We start from the raw sequence: 20,215 nt of genomic DNA, 5'->3' as shown, positions 1-20,215 counted from the left end.
TTTTTTTAAATAAACACCTGGAAACTGGCAGGCTTAATAAAAAGGCAATAACTGGCACCTACATAGTTAGAAAGAGGTTGAAACATTCAGATTAAACTGTAAAGTTCAAAGTGAGAATGGTTTGCACAAGATGAGGAAGTTTGCCAGCCTGCTAAAGAGGTTTTCTGCAAGCACTTCCTCACTAAGCCAGCCAAACACATTTTCCAGAGCATGTCCAGCACAGCACCATGCAACCTATCAGCATCATCTCAGATTGGCCTGGTACATGATGCCCTGTGAAGAAATACCACTTCCTGAACCAGAATGAACCAGAAGCATTTGCAACTAGCAGATTGGTCTCCCAGCTGACTGTCATCCCGATTTCTGCTGACCTGGACCTGCTGCAACACACTGGTACCTCCAGAATGAGGAAGTATGTCTGACCTGCCTCTCATGAACATACATGAAATTCAGTCTGCCCTTGAAACCCAAGTATAGTAATTAATAAAGTGAGGAGGAAGGGGAACAAACTGCTGGATAGTGTTAGAGTGGACACTCACAAATTTCTCAAATGTAGCGCATCATTGCATACATGATCCAGCATTGCTTATGCCTTCCTCTGCTTAAAAAAGCTCTGTAGAAACTGTTTGGGCCCTAAATGCAGCCCTCCCAACAGGGCTTGGTTGTGGGTGCTGGGGGTAAGCTTAGTATCAGCACAGTCAAGGGGTCCCCATCCCACCTGGCCAAGGAGAGAGCCCCACTAGTGCTGTGGGAGGCAGTGGCCAGGCCACCCCAGCCTTCAGCTACAGCCCCAGCACTTGCCCCCCACCTAAGCCACAATGCAACTGCCTTGCAGCTGAATGGAGCTGGCTGTTGAAGCTGGGCTGGGCCCAACCTGTTCCATCTCACCCCCTTCTCCATCCCAGGGAGGTGCCGGATGCCTGGAGCTGGGTCTGCTATCAGTGCCTCCCAGCTCTCTTGATCCTGACTGGGGTGGTGGGACAGGAGGGGCTGCCAGGCCTTTTCTTGCCAACCCTGACAGGGACCCTACCCCACAGTCTTGGCCCCCGGGCAGCCCCCAGCTCCCCCAACTCCTTGACAGACATTTTCCCCACACGTTATTCTTTCCTTTTTTCCTTCACATTTCCCATGTTATTTGACAAAGGTATTTCAGATATTTTCAGAAAGCTGAATAATTGAAGGGGCCTACCAGCTGACAGTGATATTGTAGGCTAGGTGCCAGGTTGTATTTGGGTGTGGTTATTTAATTATAATGTGTGAAGTTCAGATTACTCCAGCCCATGTCAGTACAACACTACCAGTCTTATTTCACTGGTGTCAGATGTTGGCCAAAACCTCTGTTTACACTCTTTTTCCGTAACTGTTTCCCTTGTCTTTTAATGAGCATGGCTAATTACAGTCTTTTTATACTGAAAAGCTGGAAATCTGCGCATATACCTAGTGCACCTAGCTGAGTCTTTTGAAGTACTGAAATAACCTAGAAAGCTGTGTTACACATGCTCAGACCATCTTTATAAGCTTTTCGTGTTTTCTCAGTAAAGAAAATAGTACAGCAGCATTTATTGCAGGCCTATAAGGGTATGAATCAGTGTGTTACAAGTGTTTAGTAAGACACTCTTCCACGTTGACTCTTTTTTTTAATACTCTTTCTCAATAATCGGACTATTATCCTATTTTCATCATAGTCGTTTTTCAACTTTTTTTTTAAATTGTATTGTCTTTCAGACCTGTGTTTCTGCTTTCAGAGTGATCTGACATGACAGCATTGTGCTACAACTCATTGCAGGAGCTGTCTGCATTTGCTTTTCCTCTTTCTTAATGGGCGGGGAGATGACTCACCATCTTCTCTCTTCCTGAAGCTGGAGTGAGTCACCATCTGAGCTACAGAGCTTTATTGTACAAAATGCTTACATTTAAAAGATGCAATTTAATTGGAGGGAGCTTTAGTGTTTATTGTTAAGTTTTCAGCTGTAACTCCATCATTTGTTTCATAAAGTTGGAACAGTTTGTGTATTGTTTATTATTGACCTGGTATTGTTTATTCAGAAGTGGCAAATCATGCAGCTGTTATCTTAGTATAAATGAGACAAAAATAAAGATTTTTCTTTTATACAATGTGACATCTCTCAGATACTGCTAGTAACACTATTCTGATACAACGGTCAACATAGTGTGGAATACAGGTGCTCCTCAGAGAAATGGAAATATTCAGTAAAAATAGAAAAGAAAAATAGTCCCTTTCAGTAAACTGCCAGATTTGGCCTTGCCAAATATTTCTCTTGAGGCTTGTGATAACAGCTTGAGTGGGCAGATGGAATTTCCCCAAGCAATTTGCCCTACACAAGACAACAGCAAAATAAGTCAGGAGTTTTATTGGAGGTTGGGAGAAAGATCAGCAGCCCTTACACTTATTTTAAGGCTGATGCCCTCTCTATGGTAGCTCTGTGTTTGTTCTGCCTGGGATGCCTTAAAGAAACTTAAGTTTGGGGGTATGTGGGAGAGGACCGTTGTACCCACACTCAGCCAAAGAACCCCATTTTACAAGTGACCTTCAGATTACCTATGAGATAAACATTAAGTGGAAATTAATGCTAACGAATTGCATTGTTATGAAATAGCATTATCCTGCAGGAGTTCCTAAGTGTACTAAGTCTGACATTAAGTCATAAAACAGAGCTCTGCTTGTTTATTTCTAACCAGGACAGTCAACCATTTTGAGCCAGCTGATAGCAAACCAGAGCTACCTTGAATCTGTCTCTCTCATCTTTTGCACATTGTGACTTCATTTATCTTCAGTAGCTTTTATCCACATCCTACAAAACTGAGGAGAAACACATTACTCTATTTCCTTAGACAGCCAGGACCTGCAGGATAACCAGCTGTACTCAGATTTCAAGTAATAGAGACAGTGATATAGGTGATATAGGTCTAAGAGCATGTAATGTCACAGCTGTATGAGTTAGAGCAGTCCCACTGAAGGACAAGACATTCCAGAGCAAAGCCAGTACTTCTTCCACTAACATCTTGATTTACATCAATTCCTGTACAAATTCCTGTTTTAGGCAGCATGTCTCAGTTATATTACTGAGAAAAATATCTTTTCTGCATACTCCACATACTGTACAGTGCCTTCTCATACCTTCATCTCTTCCTTTGACATTACAAAAGATTAAATTTCAATGTCAGTGAAATTAGCTATGCTATCTATTCATTTGCCCCTAATATGCATGATAGGTCCATCTGGAGTCAGCTTGTGATCATGGGTATCCCTGTGATCCTATACCAAGGGCTGGGTGGCATAGAGCTTCAAATCTGGACACAGAACTTTTTAGTTTCATTCTTAAAGAAAGAAAAAAAAAAAAAAAAAAAACAAAGAAGGAATTCATGAGACACATAATCAAAACTGTGTAATACCTCTCTCTTATGGGTTCTCTGTTAAAGGTTTTATATTCATTAATGTGTTATTTCCCATTCAGATCATGTTTCAGCTACGGACCTCTTTGCAAGCTTGCAAATAAGGAAAGTATCCATTTGTGCCTTGATTCTGATTCAAAATAGTTAATAAATATTTTTGAGGAATTTTCTAACTGGGATTAATTGTATTTGGTTTTGCACTGCACAAAATATTTATCATTCACCTCTGTCTTTCATTATGGGTTAGCCAATATTTTGTTAGTGCCTCATGAAATACTGAATTGGCATTGATCCTCTGGCAACAGAACCTCCATGGTTTAATCAAACATACACCTGCTTGTATAATTAGCTCTAATACCTACACTTCACTTAGTTACAGTAAATACCTTTCTGTAGCTCCAGATATTTCTAGAAGTATAAAGGGATTTTCTGAATCTCATGGTGAACCAAGATTAGCTATCCAGAAGACACAAAATGTTAGTGAACTGCCCCTTACATGAAGAAATAAAAATAGCCCATGCTGTACCAGGAACAGGCAGAATAGCTGTGTGTGAAGTCATGTCAAGATTTTTAGGAACCAGAAGTCCCAATCAGCTTAAATGAGCGTAAGTTTTGTCACTCATTTTAATGGAACTGGGAATTCGTTTTAGGGGTGCAGATTGAGAAACACTTCTGAAAGCTTTTTCAGCTTGTCAGACTGCCTTCCAGGCATAAGCCCTGACTCTGCTATGATTGTGTGCCAAAGTAATTTATATAAGGAAAATATGGACCTTCTAGGAACCCTCCAAGAAAAAAAACCTTGGAAACCCTGATTACACAAATCCTCCTCCATATCGCAGTAGAGCTAAATAGACCTGCATGATGATGAAGTTGTGACAAAAATAGTAAATCACTGGGGAATGTATAACTCAGTACCCATGCATTGGGAAGTACTAAAGGGACAAGACAAAGAAGTGGGAACACATAAGCTTTTTACTGTCCTGTACAGTCTATAATGCTAATCAGAGAGTGTCATACAAGAGAAGGAAACACAAATGACAGAGCTTTACTTTAAAAAACTGAACAATGTATGACTGCTGTGGAAAGCTCAGTGCTGTTAATGGAGAAAAGTCTTGTGAAAACAACAAAAAAAACAGAACAGGAGAGCTGGTGGCATGTCACAACTGATCCTAGGAGTGGAACTGGGCAGTGTCTTCCAGTGAGACCAAGAAGCAGGATAAGCAGCCTCTGTATCTCAAAAGAGACTGAACCCTGTTGCAAAATTATGTCATTGTAACTTCAAAGAAATGAGACAACACCAACTAGCAAAATGCTAATGAGCAGAGGAACTACCTGTGGTGTTGCAATGTGTAGGATAATTTATCTATCAGGTGTTAAAGCTTATTAGCTGTTCTGAAATTGATTTGATTCTCCAAAGTAACTTTACACCTACTGCCATTTCTGGGTTCTCTTTTTCCTTTAAAGAAAATAAATGTATTAAACATTTCCAAATATCTCCTTAGCAAACGGTGCTGTTTTGGTTGTTTCTGTATGTTGAAATGAATACCAGGGAGTGATTCTATTGACAGTAAACATCCAGATTAAAACAATAAAGCATATCTTACTCCCTAGTTACAATGAGAAGCGAGTATCATATTCTGAAGCTTCAGAATCACTTCAGTCAAGCTAAGACCTGTTCAGAGTGGCATAGCCCTGGCTTGGCTCCTACTACCACACAGAATAAGGAATAACATAATAATAAATTATGTTTGGTCATAGTCTACATTCAGGGTGTGATAAGAAGAGTCAGAAAAATTTGAGGAAACTAGACATTCCTTTTTCTCTTGTAATACCTGACCCTAACTGTTCCTATTATTAATGGGGGATTGTTGTGGTTAGGAAAAGTTTTCCAAGACAGATTGCATGTTACTATTTCACTGAGTAGTTTACCTGCCAAAATTAGGAGTGAAATTTCTGTGCAGAACAGACAGAACTAATTCATAGTCAGTGACTGCAAAAGTGATTTCCTGCTATGGAACATTAGAATGACTTCACCTCAAACAAAATGAAGCTCTTCACGTGCTTTTCTCTCAAACCTTCACAAAAACAAGGTACAGATAGAGAACAATCTAAACTGCAGCACTCCATCTGAATACATACTTTTTCTGGCCTCCTCCATTTTATGTGTTTTCTCCTCAATTTAAATATAAACTTGTCGACTTTCAGCAAAGGAACTTGTATCCAAGAGATTGGTTACAGACTTCTGTATTCAGATGTTGAACAGCATCGTTTGTTGTGTTTCCAGCTAAAAACCCAGAAAACTCCTGTTTCTGTGGTTTTGTTTTACTCTAGACTGGATTGCTTCAAGGCTGTTGCTGCGTGGGAAGAAATACCACCACATAGAGCACAATGGATGACATGGTGCAAGTCATAGTTATTCATGAGAAATTTTAAATGGTTTAAGCTTCTTTCTATATCAGAGAAGAAACTTCAAGGCATGTTTGTATTTGTTATAATTTGTCCCATTATAGGACTGCCTAAAGGTACATAACTCAGAGCCTGATTTGCATCTGAGTTTCCTCAAAGGGAAAAGGTGCAGATGTGACATTTCAAATGTGGCCCAATTCTATACTACACTAAATTATTTATCCCTGAAGCTGCTACAAGGTTTTCAAGAAAATAAAAGTTATTGGGAATATACAAAGAGGAACATGAGATTCCCAGCCCTATAAATTTACTTTCTCATATTTATGCATGAAATTTTATTGATACCAAAATACCAGAGGCAAGAATGGAATAGTAAGACACAAGACAATGGTGGTTTAAGAAAAAGACATATAGTGTAATTAACTACTAAAGGGATTTTTTTGAAGGGTGTTTTAAGCAAAAATGTAAAGCAGGTTTGTCAGGTAAAGATTCTTCCTAACATAAGCCTACTAAGAACACCAGCCAGAACAAAAGTACTGAAAGGAGTGATCCTGTAGCACAGCCAATCTGTTTTGCTGTGTTTGTTTAATAGCTAGCCCAGTCAGGTTCTAGTTCAGGACTAGGGCTACTACACACCCCTTAAAATATTAAGTAAAGCAAAAAACATTGCAGTGTATTAAAAAACAGAAGTAGAAACATAAAGTACCATAGTTAAATATAACTTGGAGCCAAGTCTTTTTCTTCTTTGCCAGTTTCCTCTTTTTAGAAGTAGCTGTAGTCCTAATTCTATGTCAGATATCATTTTATTCCTGTAAAAAAAACCTTGGAAACATAATCTGTCAAAAATAGTTTTATTTTTATGAGGTTGCAATTTTTTAAAATCAAATACCCTCAGTTGTTCAGATGGTTGTTTTTCTCTTGTTTTTTCTCCTTTTCCATTCTTTCTTTTTTTCCCTCTGTAGAAAGAGGAAAAAGAGGGGGGAAAAAAACCAAAACCACACCTTTGTATTTTTGTTTTTCATAAAAAGAAAATCACAAAAAAGTTATTTTTAAATAAAGAAAGTGCTCTTTCAGAGAAACCTCTTATCTAGGTCCCATATCATGTTATATTCTTCACAGCCCAGTGAAGATATTAAAAATATCACATATTCAAAATAGAACACTAGAGAAACTAGTCATACAAATTCATTAGTTGTGGATTATTTGGAAGAAGATTGCCAGTGAAGCTGCTTCCTACAAACACACAGTGAAACTGCTTGTTGAGTTAGTGATACCAAAAGCCTTCCTTTTGGACCACAATCTAATGGCTAGCTCCTGTTTTTAATCCTTTGTAACATAAGGGTGGGGTGCAGAATAACAGCAGTGAAGGAAAAATCCTGAGCCACTGGTCTCGCCTGCATAAACTGGATCACACCAGCCTGTGAACAGTTTATTCTGTATTTGCTTTTGCAATTGCTGAGTAGTACTTGCTTCTCCCAGTTCCTGCTGCTGTGTTATTCATAGTAATATAGGAATATATCACAAGTTGTGTGCCTGGAGTTCCTCGAAGAGAACAGAATATTTGACCTACTGTTCAAAACAACCTGCCTGTCTCATTAGCTGAGGGCAGTCTCAGCATAATGGTATTGGCAATGATAAATGTGGCTTTTTACCTTTAATTAGCAAACGGAGAGAGCAACACACTTCCATGAAGCAATCCTCCAAAGCAGGGCAAACATTGCTCTAATGTAGTAACAGTTCCATCTTGAAGAATTTGGTAACTCTGTTTATGTCAATTTAGGGCTGAAATTGCATAAAAAGCCTCTTAGATCTTTACCAGTTTCACCACTACTGGAAGTGTAACGAGTATCATATTTCACATTCTTTCAGCTGAAACGAGGAAGTGTGGACAATTGTAAAATATTATAATGAAACCTTTCTAATATAGCAAGTAGTTGTTCTTTCAGGTATATAACATCAGCCTGTATCTTTTTCAGCTATAGTTAAGTCTTCTACAGCTTTGAGTTTCATCTAGAAAGTTTTGTTTTACTGGCAAAACAGACACTGCTAGCCACAGGAAACAGTGAGAAGAAACCTGATCACTATCTCCCAATTTACTTTCTGCAGTTATCTTGTTGCCTAGTGAAACTCTTGCATTTTTACAGATTAAATATTTATGTACACAGTGTGGGAGGCTGTCAGAAAATACCAGAAGTTAACTCCCACCTCTGTAGAAACACTGACCCTGAGAAACAGACCGATTACAATGGATGAAGGTAATTTTTTAGCACATAATATTTAATTAGCAAAAAAAAAAAAATATTGTTCATGTATGTTTTATTATGGCACACAGTTGCTGAGCGTGGAAAAGTGGAGCCAGGCCACTATTATATTAAACTAGCTGAGTGAAAAGTGTGAAGAGGATAACTATCTATTTTTAAGCTTCTCAGCTGTAAATAAAAGTCGAGGAAAAAAAGAATCCACTGGTATGAAGGACATACTAAAAGAGCTAAGCTGTTTACATGGCAGAAAGATCCTCAAGTGAATAAGTATAATTTTGGATATAGCTAATCATTTTTCAAAAGCCGTCTTGCTAACCTAGGAAGACATAAATACTAGTGACTAGTTGGAAAATTGTGTACATGTCTTCATAAACGTTTAGAAAAGTGTGATAAATTAAAGCCTTCTAAGTAAAGCTGCCCTGGGATTTACAAATATTTTGTGAATTTTCAGAAAAACAGGATTGAGTTTTCACAGCTCAAGATGATATTGAGTATTATTTCAGCCACAGCAAGTGACCATGTGTGCTCATGTTTACATACTGTGTCTCCCTTTAGGCATGTCATTTCAAGAAATAAAATGTTAGAAAATGAACAAGAAAGAGAATGATCAAAGTGCTAATGAAAGTGGCTTCTGGTGAAAGACTGAAAAGTGGGTTTGATGGTCTAGTAATGTAAGAAACTTTAAGTTCTTTCTCAGAAGAACAAGTTCAGAAGTCTTCAAAAGTCTTCAATTTGGTTGTAGGACAAGAAGCAATGAACTTAAATTTAAGGGGAGGGAGGGGTTTTTAAGCAACATTTAATTTAAGCAAAAACCATGTTAACTAAAAGGACATTTAACAAGATATTATATAAGTAATAAAAAATGGCTTAAGTAGGTAGTCCTACTTTCTTTTCTATGATGTATTTTATGTAGGAATATTTTTTGGAAAGCTTAGACCTTTGCTGAAATTCTCCTGTCCCTGCTGCTTATTTCTTCCCTGAAATCTTAACTCCTGTTTGCTGAAAATAATCATTTGCAAGGCAAATAACAAAGGATTAGGCCTCAAAGGAGAGAACATAATACCACAACAAAAGGACAAAAGTTTTATATTGCCAAATTTTGTGGGTTTCCTACTAAATTTTCCACAGAGATAACATCTATCCCAACTGTGACATCTTAAAATTGTTCTTAAATTGCACCTGTACTCTTAAAATATTTTTTTTTATGTAGAAGATCTCTTACAAGATACTACTGTGAGTGTTCAAACTTCATTTTTTTTGATACACAGGCTGAGGTGGCCATATTTGGGGTCTAGCAGGTAACCAAGGTTGGGCCTCAAAAATTAAAATATTCAGCATCTACAGTCATTTTTAGCTTGAGACTTTTATTGCATATGTGTTTAGGGGTTTAGATAAGTGAAAGCAGAAGGCCAGATTCTGAGTATTTTTCAAGGGTGTGTAATTAAAGAACAAACGAACAATTATACAAAGCCTATAATAAAAGCAGGACAGTTTGCCTTTCCCCACCTTAGGGAGCAGGCTGCTGAAAAGCTGTGTGAGAAAAAGATGAGGAAGATTTGTGGCTTTTTCTATGCAACTTGCAGATCCTTGTCCATAAATATGAGGGAACCGTCTGCTCTTACCTAATATTAATGAACGCATTTGAACTTCCCACACATATTAATAGAAGTAATTTTTTCTCGGATGTCAAATATACTTCTCAAGCATTATGGTTAAAATTTAAATGCATTACTAAAGATTAAAATTAAAGGAAGATTGCCATGGCTGATTGAGAGATGAATAACACTCCATTAGTGGGACATTGTGATCTGTTTGTATTCTCAGACAGTGGACAAATGAATGAGCAAAGATTGGGAATACCATGGAATATCAAGTCTAACCAATATGAATGGAATAACTATGTCTATAAATAAACATACAAATGCACATCATTTTCCAAGGAATTAAATCTGAATTCTTGTCTTTGCTCCAGTATACCTGCAGCTTATAATATGAAATATGTGCCTTCTGTTTTCAAGAGGAAAATAGCGAAAACATTGGCAAAATACAGCAAGAGAAAGCCTTGCTGTCTGTGATAACAAGCTCTAATATTAACTGTTGACGTCAAAGTTTTGTTCCATATCGGCAATTTATGAATAGATAGCTTCTGTATATGCTCTGGCTCATGCCAATGCACTATATAAGCATAATTAAGGATTTTTTATCTTAAAAGGGGTAGTCAACTGACTAACTGTAACCTTCTCTCACACCAGAAGTTAAGAACAAGTTGATTGTCAACTCTGTTAGGCAATGCCATTGGGCAAGGCTGTTGCTTAAGGCAGTGTAACCTAAGAACTTCAGAGGAAGAAATGTGGTTTGACGAGAATGACTAAGAAGTTTGCATAATCCATTTTCATCTGGAAAAATGTGACAATGTAAACAAACCTCTACTTTCAGGGGATGAGATCGAATTGTAGAAGATATCCTCCTCAGAGAATTAATCTTCATATTAACAGTACAAAGGCAGAATTTGTATAACAGCAATAATTTCTATAAATGCAGGATTAAATATTATAGAACAAGTTGATATCAATGTGATGAGTGCTCAGTGAGAAGGAAGAACCAGACTACTAAAACCTAGACTACTAAGACTAGGTAAATAGGAGAGGCAGATACTATTCCATCCAGAAACAAGAGAAGGGGCCCCAAAGGCCCATTTCCAACCACCCAGCTATAGTGGATATTGCAACTACATTCTGTCTTGAGTGCCTGTATGAGTGATCAGCAGCAGCAATAAAAATTAAAATTTCCAGTTTTTTGTAAGCAACAATGTGGTCTTGGCTAACAGCGCCCATTTGTTCAGGTCATTGAGAGAACAGTTATTCTTTATCCACATCAAGTTTCAGACTTCATTTTCCACATTATAAAGGGGTAAACACTCTGTACATCTGCCCAAGTCAAAGAAGCAGTCTTCTCTTTCACTATGGCTCTTCTATTGAACCACACTTTAAAGACGCTCCCACCAAACCCTGAAAGTCCTTTGTCTCACTGCCCTTGTCTAGTATCAGAGCACAGAGGGTAGAACAGGCTCCATTCAGTCCACTGATGCTTTTAATAGGAAGTGTAGTGTGTGCAATTGCATTATGGATAATACTGAATATCAGAGAGTCTGTGCATCGATAGAACGGTCCTGTAACAAGGAGCAATAAAAAAGCTTACTCTCGGCCCCTCTGTACAGAATTATTAAAAGAACATTGGTTTTATATATTATATATATTCTTCTGTCATTGCAGACAACCTTTTTTGAGATATTGCTAGGTCCCTAAAAATGAGTCGGTAAAATTAGGGGTGGGTCCCAGACCAAGCACTAAGTTAGTTTGCCCCAACTGCTCCTCACAAATCACAGATTTCAATAAATTCCTGCCCTGGCGAGTTTTGAGAAATTGCTGGAATGCTAAAAGTCACTCCACTATTTTGCCATTTTGGTTAAAATAGCAGTGTTCCTGCATACAATAAACACACAGTCATGCAATGACACACAGACTGTTAAATACTATTAACAAGAAACAGACATAAAGATATTCTTGCTTTTCCACTTTCTTTTTCTGCCATAGCCTTGTATAGAGATTCTGCCATGCTTATTGCATAGATAAATTAATCTGTGTGGGGTTTATCATACTCATTTAGTGAGGTGCATGAATATTTAACTGTGTGCATTATTGGTTTAAATACTGCATTTGGAGAGTAAGGAAAGATATCATACAAACCTGGTTTATTTCTCCACCCTTTTACAGAAACCTTTCTTTGATGTCTGGAGCACCTCTCAGTAGAATAAGCTGTTCCTTGTGTCCCAGCAGTTCCCAGCCCTATAACACACTTGCAAAACTTACAATTTGAATGAATTACGTCTGATGATTTACAGAGACTTCCAGAGCCCCATTATCTGAGCTGGTCTGGATTGGCTCTAAGTGTAACCAGAAGCCAAGGAAAGCTCACTCTGATTTGAGAGCACAGGACTGTTTTAGCTGTTTCCCTGTATCTTATATGACACTTAGCATACAACATTGGTATTTCAGTTAGCATTAAAGTACCAAGATTCATTAGAATTTTCTGTGCAGGGAATCTCCAGAGGAGCAACCCTGTACATCTGTGAGATGACTCTTAATCCCTAATATCCTAAGGATTTCTAGAGTGATTTTTTTCATTTGAAAGGCACTAAATTAATTAATGCTGATAGCTGACAATACTTTGCCCCAAACTGTGGACTGAATACTGAGACATTATATTAAAACTGGACCAAAGATATAAAAGCTCTGTGTGAGTTACAACACTAATTTTTTCTTGACCATGTGCAGAACATGACCATGCTCTACCGGAATATAATAACTGATTTTATTCTGTCTCTATGGAGATTTTCTTTAAATAATCTACTTTAAATACTAGAGAGTGTAACCTTCTGCTTTTACTATAACATGATAAATAAGTGTGCCTGATGATCTTTCCTAAATTGGCTTAGATGCATTGCTATCTGTAGTATTTATATTAACTAAATATATTTTTTGTTTTACGTTTTTAATAAAAAGCTCGACTAACTGCTGGAATAAGAATTATTTTTTCAGAATATGTGATTTGGTGGGGTTTTTTTCTGTTCCTGTTTTGGGGGGTTTTTTGCACTTTTACTTAGACCAGTATTCCTATTCTGAAGAAAGTGTTCCTCTGTCATCACAATCCTGGTCCTGGAAGAAGAAGAAGAATTCTGTTTCTCCTGCTGCTAAAAGCCAAAGCAAAACAGGTAACATTAGCCTTTTCTATTTGCAAGCATTTGCACACACCAAATGTTTAGAAATCTATTAAAAAGCATATGGCACCACTATAATGGAGGTGTGGAGTTTTACTAATTATCCACCAAACTTTTTAAGCAATAAAATATAACCCATTGAAGTGCAGCCTGAGAAGAAGATGTCAAGCTGTCCCACTTGGCTGATGGTCTGAATCATGCCTTTCAGCAGCTAAACTGTAGTGCCTGTTTGCTCTAATGGCAGGTATAACACATGTGGAACTGGGAGCACCATCTTAGACTGAATTGAAAACTTTTGATAGGCCACAAAAATGGAACTGTGGATTTGAGGTCTCTTGTCTCTTAGACTAGAGGTAGTGTGGCTGAACCAACAGCACATATCTGACTTTTGGAACATTACTGATACCAGTCTGGCTTTTTTATGCAGCTCATTTATTCTGTCCTAGTTTAAATCCAGGGGTCCAAGCAAATTCTTAACCATCCTCTTTTTATATTTCAATCTGTGGGTGAGAGGGAAAAGGAAAGTGCAGTTTAAAAAGTATACTCTAGCTGTGTCATACCATTATCTAGTTTCAGCCGTGACCTTAGAATGACACTGACTGGCACATTGGCATAGTGATAGATCAAGTGTCTTTGAGATTGGATGACTAACGGGGTAACTTGTCTTTCTGTCCAGGGCTTTAGGATATACTACAGTAGTCTGTGGCCCAATTGTTTTCATGTGCCAACTAAACCTTTGTGTATTATGGTCAGACAATTGTGTGTTAGCAGTCACCATGCCGCCTGAGTGGAAAATTTACACTGTATGAAATAGTATCTGTTTCAGTGACTAAATGCTCAACTTGCTGCAACTAGTCAACCTAGAAGGGTCCCTGGGTTGTTCTGGGACAGAACATGAATGTACTTGCCACCTATGTGAACATCAGTAATAACATTGCAGTAAAACCATAAATAACACACCTGTTAAACACATGGCTCCACCTTCCCCCAAGGTTAGTTTGAGACCTAACAATTCAGTGACTCCAGCTGTAGAAAAGTGACTGATCTACAAGGTTCAGAATAGTTTAAAGAGGAAGATGTCATACCTCTGTTACCAAGCCATACTACTGTTTCAAAAATGAGAACAGAGAAATTTTCATGTGGCTTTGCCATTTTGTAACTCCATGAAACTAAACTGAAATACATACTAGTAAGGAAAACCCTTGCATCACTTTTCTTTCTCTCTTCCAAAGATGAGAAGAGGGAGACACAAGAGATTTTTTTAGGTCTCAAACTGATTCAGTAGAAGTAATTCAAAATACATTCCTCTTTGCTTTGTGGTTAGCAAATTCCAAACTCAAGAAATACTTGCCTATAAACTTTACAGGATTCAGCAAGGCCATCTGCATAAGAATCTCAGAGATGAGATGCCAAGAGACAACTACATTAGTTCAGCTCCTACTGAACTCAGTGAAAACTGAAGTTACTCAGGGTATTGACTGCTAAACTTTTAATTCTTTAGGAAATTTAAGTAAAACCTCCTGATGATCCAAAATCAGGGACCAAAGAAAGATATTTTACTGCTGCTTCACTTGTGGGTTTTCTCTCATCTAGATACAATCACATTAGCCTGCTGGAACAGTGATTCATGTTATTCTGATTACTTCTGCTATCTGATCCAGAATGAAATCAGGAAAAACCCTGTGAAATTAGGACTGACTCTTCTGACAAAATTTTCACCAGAAAATGTACAAGGAGAGTGTCAGTTTATCAAAATTAGAATCTTGTGTCGGGATACTGGGACATTAAACACATAACAGAGTTCAGAGGGGACCTACAACAGAAATTGTTATCAGCACCAAAGAGATATCTACTCCAAAATGTACATTACTCAAAAAGTTAAGGCAAGCAGTTACGTTCTCATTCCACTGCAGATTAGGAAATTGAATATCGGGTTATGCTTCAGTGGTTTAGCACACACATAGGAAAGCTCAGCCCCATGGCACCCCTTTCTGCATTACTTCTCATGCTAAAACTTTCCATGCTGTGCTACTTGTCCATGAGCCAATTTCCTTACTACAATGCAGTATAGGTCTATCTATGAAATTTTCTGAAGCTAGTTGCAACAATGCAAGATGTGCATAGGCCTGAGGCAGGTTCGCACAACTGCTGCTCAGATGTTTGTATTATGGGGCAACCATGCCACATGGTGACTTGCTAGTGCTTTTTATGTACTGCTTGTGATCATTAAAAATACAAAAAATGTAACTACATGGGGACTACCTGTGTGCATGTTACCTCAAATTGCTACTCTTACCTCAAGGAAACTGCAGACCTCCCTAGCTTTATATACACTACCCAACACCAAAGACTCTATGCTTTTAAATCAAAACTTGTTTCAGTGATAAAGTTGGCATGCAGCATTTCTGGGCATGAAGCTCCCATTTCTCAAGGTCTGATTCTGTGAAATGTCCATTGCTATTGAGAATCTGAGCATAGCAGCATTTTGAGGAGATTGCTCTGACGTGCCTGTAATTATATGAGAACTGGTGATCTCATCCTACCCCTTTTCCATTCAATAAACTCACCAATAAACCTGGAGTTAAATGTAAAGACCAGATTACCATCCACCTCTGATTTTCTTGAACTCGGTAAATATATTGTACAACTCAATAGGCAATGGAAGTATCTCACCCGCAGAGAATGAGAATTTTTGTCATTTTTCCTGACTAGAAAGGAAAAAATTTCCTGAAAGTAAACAGATGATATAAATAAAGATCCGCTCATAAATATTTAAGTTGATGGTATGTTCTGATCCAATGTTGGGGAAGGTTTCGATATGATCCCAAGAGCAAGATTAAGACACAAATGAGGTCAAATGCGTACACCTAAAACAGTTTTTTATTATTAAAAGTGAAGAGAGGTAGTGATAGGACAGAATGAAAGGAACAGACAGAAATCAAGCAAGCATGTGGAATAGAGTCACAAGAATAGTCACCACCATGGATCCAGCAGTGTCCCATTGGTCCTCAGTCTTCAGTTCTTCGGTGGTGGGTGCACACAGTGCAAAGTTTTCTGTTGCATTTTAAGTTCATCATATCAGCTGATTAGCCTATCTGCCCACCTTTAGTTTTTTTTTCTCTGGTCACAGAATCTCAGAAACACAGAATCATCTATGTTGGAAAAGACCTTGAAGATCATCCAGTCCAACCATTAACCTAACATTGACAGTTCCCAACTACACCATATCCCTAAACGCTACGTCAATCCAACTCTTAAACACCTCCAGGGATGGGGACTCCACCACCTCCCTGGGCAGCCCATTCCAATGCCTAACAACCTGTTCTGTAAAGAAATGCTTCCTAATGTCCAGTCTAAACCTTCCCTGGCACAACTTGAGGCCATTCCCTCTTGTCCTATCGCTTGTTACTTGGTTCAAGAGACTCATCCCCAGCTCCCTGCAACCTCCTTTCAGGTAGTTGTAGAGGGCAATGAGGTCTCCCCTCACCTCGTTTTAAAAAACCTGGTCCCACAGGTTTTCGCTGCATCTGGCTTCTGTGGCAGAAATGCTCACCTCTTATCAGCTGATTAGCAATGCACGCATGGTGTCTGGCTTGCACAACAGAGTCACAAATGGCTACACGATGGAGCCACTGATAAACATAGACTAACATCCTTAGACTAATCCAAAGGCCGCAGCTTGTCCTTGAGGTTTGCACAGACACAAGCAAGTTTTGAGAGTCAGTTGACATTTGAGTCTCTCACATGGTAATGGCAATTTTCTCAAAAGATGCTAATGTGGGCAAATAAAATCATATTAATTATTGTATCTGGACTTCATGACCAATTTATATTAAATTCATAGTTTAGATATTTATAGTAAAGGGAAAAAATTATTAAATAATTAGTCTTAACAGATATCAGTCTCTTCTGGATGGAAATTATGCCCTTCACATAGCTTTTTCTGTTTTCCCTCAGACCATAGCTGCAAACTATTAGATACAGTCAGAGCAAATTAACTCTAAATTTATGTTACACTGCCTTCGGACAGCAACTGGATTGAAAACATTCCCAATACTGCAAAAACAGGTTTCCATCTCCCATTTTTTTTCCCATCTTTTTTCCTCTTCTGTCTCACAAAAGGAAGTGGTTGATGGAAGAGACACAACACGTGAAGGTCACCTGTTCAGAATATTAGTCAATGTTATCTTGAAGATTTTGATCCTATAATGAAAAAAGTAGATTTACAATATACAGGATTCATGTGCATGTATGCATTATCCAGGATGTACTTTTGATACAATGAAAGTACTACAATTTTTCTTTTGTGTTTTATTTGGACTGATTACTATTATCTTGGCAGTTCTGCAGGACACACAGTTTTGAGGTTTAAATCTGTATTATCTCCAATAACTGAGTACTGCTGGATGGTTTCTTCTGACAAAAAAAAAAAAAAAAAAAAAAAAAAAAGCTGATTATTAGTCAATATGAAATTAAAATTCTGTAGAAAAACTGTACTGTTACCTGTAATTCTGTATTAAAAATACCATTCCTTTACTCCAACAAGAGCAGTCAGGGACAACTTGCTCTTGCTTGTCATAACTTGTCTTTTCCTTTTGGTAGAATATTCCTGTAACTACAATAGCAGCATTTATATCTTTCAACTAAGTTACTAACAAGGATGCAAAACATAAGGAATATTTCATGACTGCAAATAAAACAAGTACCAGACCAGTTGCCTTTGCTCTGAGATTCTCTGAAACATTCGATTTATGTAATGACACACAACATGGCACATCTGCTTTGTCTTTTCTCTCATCTGTTTTCAGGAAGGATTAATTATGAGAAAAGAGGAAATTGAGAGTGCAGTGCAATGACATTTTTTATGCTTTACTTTGTTTTGATCACTTAAAAATGCAGATTCTAATATGCAAATACTTATACAGCAAGATGAAAATGTGTCTTTAGAATGCAATATAATAATAATATTTTAATAATGATAGAATTGTGTCTTTCCATGGTGGTATGCCTTGATGTCTTTATTTTTTTAGGGAAAATGTTCTCTGACACTGGGAAAAGATAAAAGCTGTGAGACTTTGGAGTTACATCCCCCAAAATAAGTGGTCCTCATCCATCATGTTTGCCTGTTTTAAGCAGTATTATGAAGATACTTCTCTTTCTGTCCATCTTTCAGAATTGCTACTGGCCACTTCTATAAAAAGAAAATACCCCTCTGTCACAAGGCAGTTTATGTTTGGGCAAAGCATAAAATAGAAATCACTATAGTAAAGAAGTAGCTAAATGGTGAGATGTGGGATGTGATAAACCTACGAGACAAACCTCAGAATTTGTGATGGAAACCTCTGGATGTTAGAGCAGTGAATTTTATTGGAGTTGGCATGAAGCAGCACAGAAGTAACATGAGAGGGGATCAGCCATTTTCAGCTACAACTGCATGTGAAGAACATTGTTAATTCTTAAGCATAAAATATCATCAGGGCATGGCCTAGCTATAAACCAAGCATGCTATAAACCAGGAGACTGACTGTTCCTATTTTAAATTATGATTTTTAATTAAAAAAAAAAAAAACAAAACAAAACCCTGTGCACTTCCCAGGCATCAGTTTTAAAGTACAAATTAAGGTTTCATCTCAACCAAGCAGATACGTTTCTCAGCATAGTGTGCCAACTAGTTCCCCTAACCAGTCCAGTAGAGATGCAGCCGCAGACAATTGTTCACTTTTCTTCCTGTGATAGATGGTTACACATTGATGATTTGCATTGAGGATGATTGATCATGTTTTCCATGCAGACTGCAGAGGCACATGTTTACACTTCAGTATGAGGATTATGAATGTGAGAATATTTTGTGTTTCTCATCAAATATTTAGCAATTGTATGTACACACAGGACAACAACCAGCTGACACTTGAGAGAATGAGTGACAAAAGTGCTGTGTGCTAAATTTCCATGGATGGAAGACATGAAGAAAGTTCCTGTGTTGACAGAGGAACTAAAATTTAACATGAAAATTAAAATTTCTATGTAAAAATGATAGTTCTCTAAATTTAAGAAATAGTCTTGGACATGGAAACAGTCTGATCAGGGAGTTAAAACTGAAAAGAAATAACATATTGAGATCCACTTTTGGAAGTGAGGGTGACATGAAAATTAATCATAGAATCATAGAATAGTTTGGGGTGGAAGGCACCTGTGAACAGCATCTAGTCCAACCCTCCTGTCATGGGGGATTCTATTAAACCTTTTTAATAGAAAACAAATCTATTTAGGTTGCACCCCAAGGAATCTGTTTGCCTTCATTTCTGAAATTACATGTCTTTCCTTTTACATCTTAAATAATGCTAGGCAGAAATAGACAATATGTCAGGAAGGAAGGGGTGGTAAAATGTAGTGTTGTAGAATGATCCAATCCCCCACTCCAAACCCCAAAGCTAGTTATGCTGTGTCTAAAATATTATAAAGAAATAACAGCAGGTTCAGTAAAACTCCAAACTCTTCTAATATTTTATTATGGATTACTGTCTGAACTCTTACTATACAGATGAAGCAGGTATTTTCTCACTGCTTATTAGAAGCATCCACTATCAAAAGTCCTGCTCTGCAAGATCAGCCATAGATATTTCTTTCCAGAAGTCTTTAGTGGAGTCCCCAATTTACAAAAGAAAGATTGGAGTAGAGACCACTGTCAGGAAAACTATGTGGTTTTGTGTTTATTTTATATGGTGAGGTTCCATCCGAGTACAAAGGAAGATACTTATCTAATGAAGATCTTACAATCTGAAGGAATTGTACTAGATACCTTCTTGAATGGTGAAAGTACTTTAATTTAGAAAGAATTTTGATCACAGGATTTTCTGGGAATTACTTCTGTTAGATTGCAGGCCGGTTAACCTGGCTATAAAGGAAGGACCTTCAGCCTCAGTCAAAAGAGGTAGTAACCTGACTGCATGAATGAAAGACCATCGAAGCTTATTAGGTTTAGTCCCTTCCTTTTAAATCACTGTTAACTGAGGTACAGAGCTGAAACTGATGATAGATTAAGGTACTTTATAGTGTAATCTTATTTATTAAAAAGGAGTGTGAAAAATCCTTTTTTGTATCTCAATCACAGCAGAATCATCATGTGAACGCTTTATCTTTGCAGATACGAGCCTCTTACTAGTAAATGCCATACTCAAAAGCTGCTCTCATCTTTAATCTTAATTTAAAGCTTTTATAAATATTTCTCTGGTGCTTCCTTCACTCTTCCGACAATGCTTCTGTGTGTGAGTGAGAGTATTTCTCAGTCTCTCTTTCATAACGCGTATCCTCAAACAACAGTGTATTTGCATGTATCCTTCATCAAACCTTCCTACTC

The 20,215-nt window shown here is 37.7% G+C and overlaps 1 protein-coding gene across 6 annotated transcripts in view; it reads left to right on the top strand.

Annotated features, from left to right (window-relative positions):
* Positions 1–8,004: 8,004 nt before the first annotated feature.
* Positions 8,005–20,215, top strand: part of LOC141918222 (uncharacterized) — a 45,298-nt gene continuing 33,087 nt past the window's right edge. For 5 of the 6 annotated variants that reach the window (XM_074812416.1, XM_074812420.1, XM_074812418.1 and 2 more), the window contains exons 1-2: positions 8,005–8,075; positions 12,766–12,852. In XM_074812416.1, coding sequence (XP_074668517.1) covers positions 8,066–8,075; positions 12,766–12,852 — 97 coding nt within the window. In that variant the 5' untranslated portion in view covers positions 8,005–8,065. The remainder of the gene's footprint in view (positions 8,076–12,765; positions 12,853–20,215) is intronic. The other variant, XM_074812419.1, reaches the window with a different exon arrangement.

This window comes from Strix aluco, chromosome Z, assembly GCF_031877795.1.
Source record: "Strix aluco isolate bStrAlu1 chromosome Z, bStrAlu1.hap1, whole genome shotgun sequence".
NCBI classification, from domain to species: domain Eukaryota; kingdom Metazoa; phylum Chordata; class Aves; order Strigiformes; family Strigidae; genus Strix; species Strix aluco.
The sequence above is the reverse complement of the archived record's forward strand: the minus strand, read 5'-3'. Positions and strand labels throughout refer to the sequence as shown.